At 37.5% G+C, this 5902-nt stretch overlaps 1 protein-coding gene across 2 annotated transcripts; it reads left to right on the top strand.

Moving 5' to 3' along the window:
* Positions 1–2011: 2011 nt before the first annotated feature.
* LOC121842174 (elastin-like) lies at positions 2012–4435 on the top strand. 2 transcript variants are annotated; one of them, XM_042312250.1, is made up of 9 exons: positions 2012–2325; positions 2434–2448; positions 2595–2726; positions 2986–3132; positions 3384–3446; positions 3777–3856; positions 3990–4043; positions 4142–4229; positions 4328–4435. In XM_042312250.1, exons 1-6 carry the CDS (start codon positions 2308–2310, stop codon positions 3795–3797), a joined length of 396 nt encoding a protein of 131 aa, XP_042168184.1. In that variant the 5' UTR covers positions 2012–2307; the 3' UTR covers positions 3798–3856; positions 3990–4043; positions 4142–4229; positions 4328–4435. The 2 variants fall into 2 exon arrangements, with proteins under 2 accessions (XP_042168184.1, XP_042168185.1); XM_042312251.1 differs by lacking the exon at positions 4328–4435 and having other exon boundaries at positions 2012–2126; positions 2274–2325; positions 4142–4320.
* Positions 4436–5902: the final 1467 nt, after the last annotated feature.

Genomic DNA, 5902 nt, shown 5'->3' with positions numbered 1-5902 from the left:
TAATAATAAATTATCTTTGTGATGGTGTTTATTTAATGGATTTTAACACTTGAATTCTGGTGTTTTAGTCATATTTCTTTTACATAAATTACTACATAAACTAATGAAAATGCTATTATTTTCTTTCAAATCAATTTTATTTTGTATTCTAATGCTATGAATGACCTTCATAAACAAAACCAAACGATTCCAATAGCATAAATGAAATGTATTTACTAGACTGTTGACTTTCAAAAGACACGTCATTGGCCCGAAGGGGGGTCCAATGAGGCCAGGCTTTTCTAATGTAAATGTTAATTACTGGCACGGCGGCCAATCAAAGTAGATCAGGTTAGAATTAGGTTGCATGCTGCATATTTAACACCATCAAAGGACACTTAAATTATAGCCTAACAGTATGCTAATACACATAATAATAGGTCATAGCCTACATAGACTAAAATAGTTGTCACCAACCTTTTCTTAGTCGAGATCACTTCATAAAATGCAAGCCAAGTGCAGTTCTCTGCTGGGCTCGGGAAATCCAGTTTGCCTACAATGTATTTTGTGAGATCAATTCAATTATCAATAGCCTGTATAGGGGCCTAAATATTGTGCATGGGTGGAGAAGTACAGGGCAAAATTATATTTCCAATTAAATTAAATTTGGGGCACCCCAGATAGCATATGCTAGCCAAATGTGTAGAATCGCTGGAAATTACCTTTACAAATGTAGCATTTTCTCTCAGCCTCATGACAAAATGTGAACCAAAGTACGAGATGCTTATATAGGAGAAAATCCAATTTCTCTTGGGAGTTCTTACATTTCTTAAAGGCCTTATACTTTGCTTGAATAGATTCCAGAATCGTATGATTAAACCAATTTGACCCTCTTGCTTCCTTAAGCATTTCCACACAGTATGTTTTGAGTGCTGTGATTCGAACAGTTTTGTGGCACTTAAATAGTGCATATCTATAAAAACTCCTTTGGCAAAATGTTTAAAAAAATATTACTATTACTCTATGGAGTGAACAAGCTGCACATGCTTTCCTACGACAGTGAAGTTCACATGCTGCATTATGAACTTTCCCTGACCGTTCATTCATGAACCCACAAATATGTCACTAAGATGTTTCACATTTTCAGTAAGATGTTCAAGACACAATGGCCATGTTGACTATGGAGTGAACCATAGTGTGGGAAATATTTTACACAAACAAACTTATTATACAATATTTCTTTACATTTTTGGACAATAGTCTAACTGTTTTTCAGTGTGTGTGTATAACCAAAAAGGATCAGTCATTAGTCGTAACATATATTAAAAAAAAATTTGGTCTCAGACTTCACAATCGACATGACATACTATAATCCCAATACAGCCGCAGACTCACCTAGGTGGTATTTACCTGTAATACTGTAGTCGGGTACACCAATCCCAGACAACCTAAGAGCTGCATGACACCATTCCCATCCAACCACAATGGAGACGGGTAGCTAAGCATGGGTCCTGTGAACATGTGTATACTTGTAGGGCTGTCACAGCATGAGAAAGAAAATAGGCAGTTTAAGGTTTAGCAGTAGCACAAGTCTGTTCACAATCTCTTTAGGAAGCAATACATATGCATTTACCCTGCTTAAGGAGTACATTTGTTAAAACCACAACAATTGTGATAGTGAAAATAGTTACATGTATTCAGAAGCAATCTACAATCATATTATGTTGATTTACGTTCGTTCTTAGATTCCCCCATATGGATTTAATTCTTTACTTAGCTCACGGGCCTCCGTGATTACAACCTGGTTGCTTAATCTGTTTGTGACCTTTCATGGTCCTACTGCGGTCACTAGTGGTCACTTAGTAATATTTGGAACAATGGTCAATGGTCTTATTTTGGGGACCAGGTATTGGAGTCATTGAAGACTAAAACCACACAATGCCTTTGGCTTTATCTTAATTGGGTAACTCCTGTTATTATGGGCATCAGGTGACCAACATGAAGATTTCTAATTTCTGGGCTCTGTTCTAATTGGTTGCTAGAGAAGATCTAACATCAATAAAAGGCTATGTTCAAATGTCAGAGGGCAACTGAGAATACTGCTTGGAGGACAGCACCTGAAGCAAAACAATTTTCACCACTTCAAGGTCTGTATTTTTGCCTTCATATTCAAACATGATATATTATTTAATAATTTGGTTAGCAGCAAATAATCTAGATAACGTACCTAGTACAGTAGCCCCAGTAGTTTAGCAACACTAATCACGTTTGTGGTCTGTCTGTCAATATTCCAGATTGCAAAATGAAGCTTCTTATTTTTTAGCCTTCATGGTCACCATCTTCAATGTGAGTATGTTCACATGTTCATCACACAACAATGTACAAAATCAAATGTTTGCATTCAAAATGACTCTAATGACAATTTTCCTTTTTCCCCCCCAATGATCTGTTTAGGTCAATGCTGGCAAGGTAGGATACTGGACACTAAAAACATATATATCCTTCACCAATCCAATGCGTTTAGGGTTGTGGGAAGTATTGAATGAGTGGCCACTTCAGGAGAAGCTGTTGATAGAATTCAAGGTCATATCATATCTATCTTTGTCATTTCTCAGAAACTGAGACTGCTGGCAGGTCTAAATGGTGGAGTTGTGTCTGGGGTTAACCCTGGACTGGTGGTGGGGGGCCTGAACCCTGGCGTCCTCCCTGGTGGCACTGGGTTGATTGGGCAGCCTCAGTTTGCCCAGGTCAGTCATCAATATTCCTGTTTGCAGTTTCATTCTATTTCAATAAATGTATTATACAGTAACTGTTCACAACAGGTGGAGAAACAAAGAATACACTGTTTTTAAACTACTTATACACCTTTTTATAAGTAATTTCACATAACCATTTATGCAACAGACAGTCAATTGTGTATTAGGGAGAGATGATGTGGGAGGGAAAACTATATCTTTATCTAAGTGCTGAATAATTTGGCACGACTTTCTCTCCTCACTCATACAGATGGTCCCAGGTGTCCCCACGTATGTCATGCAACCCCAAGCTGTTCCCAATGGTCCATATGGTTTCCCCAATGTTGGGATGCTGCAGCCTCAACTGTTCCCTAACTTCCCTGGGCAGTACCAGTATCCTGCCCCACCAGCTAATGGGGTATGACTCAAAATAAATAGACTTTCATACTTCTTACTACGTATGTCCTTTTCTGTTGTTTTAATATTTTATTCGTTTTATTAGTTAAAAATGGGAAATAGATTGTACACATTTTTGTCCTGGGGTACAACTTTGAAAAACAGAATATTGCACATTCTGCTTTTTCTTTTGGCGTTATTACAGTATTATAAGAGAAGAAACTATTTGGAAATGCTTTGCAGTAATTAAAATGTTTGTTCTCCCATGAACAGCTGCCTTACTACATGGGTGTCCCTCAAATGGCAGGAATGAATCCTCCACAACAGCAAGTCATGGTATAGATAACTCTATGTTCTCAAACATATTCTGAGTTCACTTAATGTTGGAAACTTGGAAACGCTGACATTTCCAACTTGCTAACCTAGGCGGACGAGTCGGAATGCGAGTTTCCTACTGGGGAGGTATCAGAATTCACCAATATGAATCTCTAAGCAGATAACTTTAACGTTAATTTGAACTTGGAGGTCCCGAGTTTCCAACATGAGGGCGAGTGTATTTACATACCAGGAAAATATAGGCACGCACAAATCATGAATACATTTAGACTACTCCATCATTTACAATTTATAATAAATGTATTATAATACCTCTTCCTTCTGGTTAAGGTGCAGGTGGGATTCCCATGATGCAACAGCAGCAACCACAGCAGGGTCCTTCACAAGCAGAGCTCGTGAGAAGATTCAAGGTACAGTAATGGTCACTGACTGTACAGTACATGGGGCTCATGGTCAATGGTGTATTTCAATCTGTAATTGACTCTGTGTAAAGAAAAGGAATCTAGTTAATGTGCATATGTTCATACAATTTTCACCTTTTAGCGCTTTCTGATGAGGAGGAAATGAAACACCATGAAACCTGAGTTGGACATTCAGGTACAGAATAATTCACATTTAATCGGATACATTCCAGTTGAATTACATTCAGTTGGACAACTGACTAGGTATCCCCCTTTCCCTTTCCTTTCATTCAGATTTCAACTGAGACAACCACAACTCCGTCCCCAACTACTTGTTAAGACAATATTCAAGTTTAGAGTCGACAAATTTGAGAGGAACAAGGTATACATCAGAATACAAATGCTATTTGTGGTACTGTACAATATCCCATTATTGAAAAAAATAATAAGCAAAACGTATCTTGGGTCATTTATTTACAGGTGTCTGCTGTTAGAACATGGACACAGGGGAATTTTACCAAGTCGTCCACAGCACTTTAAGTTAATCATATCAGACACGCTAGCGGTTAAGAGCTTTGGGCCATTAACCAAAAGGTTGCTGGTTCGAATCCCTGAGCCAACTAAGTGAAAAATTGATGTGCCCTTGAGCAAGGCATTTAACCCTAATTGCTCCTGTTAATTGCTCTGGATAAGAGCGTTTGCTAAATTACTAAAATGTAACGTCTTCTAACATGTCTTCTAACATTGCATACATGCAGATCTTATTTGCCATGTCTATGTTTCTTCTTGAAATTTCAATAAACATGACTATTAGCCTTCAAAAAACGTGTTTGTTTGGTTTGAAATGGGGGTTGATTTTTGGCCCTTCTATGTTTGTCATGCAAATGTATGGCATATTGCCCCGATTTCGCCATCTAGTGGCAGAATTAAATTAATTTGAGTATCTAAAATATTATGAGCCCAGATTACTAGACTCAGATTAAGTTTAGTCCATAAGAAGCACTTTCAATGGAAAATCTCCATTGAGCATGCATTTCAGACCAGGACTGTTTGAAATTCTGTGCAGGAAGGCTTGTCACCCTTTAAGAATTTGTGAGGACCTGAGAAAGTAAAGACACTGTTGGTGAAGAAGCACATTGACAGGCTTCCATTGACTGCAGGGTTAATGGATGAACAGGCCCAGCGCCATAAAAAAGTGACTAAGGGGGCAGTTGAAATCGGTTCGGAAGCAACATTTTGGGGGATTCTTTCATTGGAATTATATTGAATTCTGCTTATAATTCTGCTTATACAGTATATCACTCTATACCACAATAAACATAAAGTTCAAATGCCAAGACTCCGAGACCATTGATTTAGTGCTTTTGAAGTGACAGGTTGGCAAGAAATCTGTAGCCTATCTCCGCTGCACTGTATCAATACAATGGACTGCACCCTACTCACCAAAGCAATGACATTTTGGTAATGAATCTAAGTTACAAGATAGATAGGTAATTCACCTATTATAAACAACCTATGTGAATGCGCATGTCTATCTGTCTTACCAAAATAATGCAAACTAAATGCTGAAAGAAGTAACCTAGTTATTCAAGCAGGCAAACAAAAATAGTTAAAGGAATCCGCCCTTTAAATTATTATTTTTTAACCTAAAATGATATACCCAAATCTAACTGCCTGTAGCTCAGGCCCTGGAGCAGGATATGCATATTCTTGGTACCATTTGAAAGGAAACACTTCGAAGTTTGTGGAAATGTGAAAGGAATGTAGGCGAATTATAACAGAATATATCTGGAAAAAGATAATACAAAGAAAAAAAAACCAACTGTTATTTTGTATCATCATCTTTGAAATACAAGAGAAAGGCCATAATGTATTATTCCAGCCCAGGTGCAATTTCGATGTACGTTTGTATCTAAGACTGCCCAAATGCCTAATTTGGTTATAAATAACTTTTCATGTTCAAATGGTGCACTCTCGTCAAACAATAGCATGGTATTATTTCACTGCAATAGTTACTATAAATTGGACAGTGCAGTTAAATGAACAAGAATTTAA

The sequence above is a fragment of the Oncorhynchus tshawytscha genome, unplaced genomic scaffold, assembly GCF_018296145.1.
Source record: "Oncorhynchus tshawytscha isolate Ot180627B unplaced genomic scaffold, Otsh_v2.0 Un_contig_8447_pilon_pilon, whole genome shotgun sequence".
NCBI lineage: Eukaryota > Metazoa > Chordata > Actinopteri > Salmoniformes > Salmonidae > Oncorhynchus > Oncorhynchus tshawytscha.
Note: the sequence above shows the minus strand (reverse complement) of the source record. Positions and strands in the feature narration are given on the sequence as shown.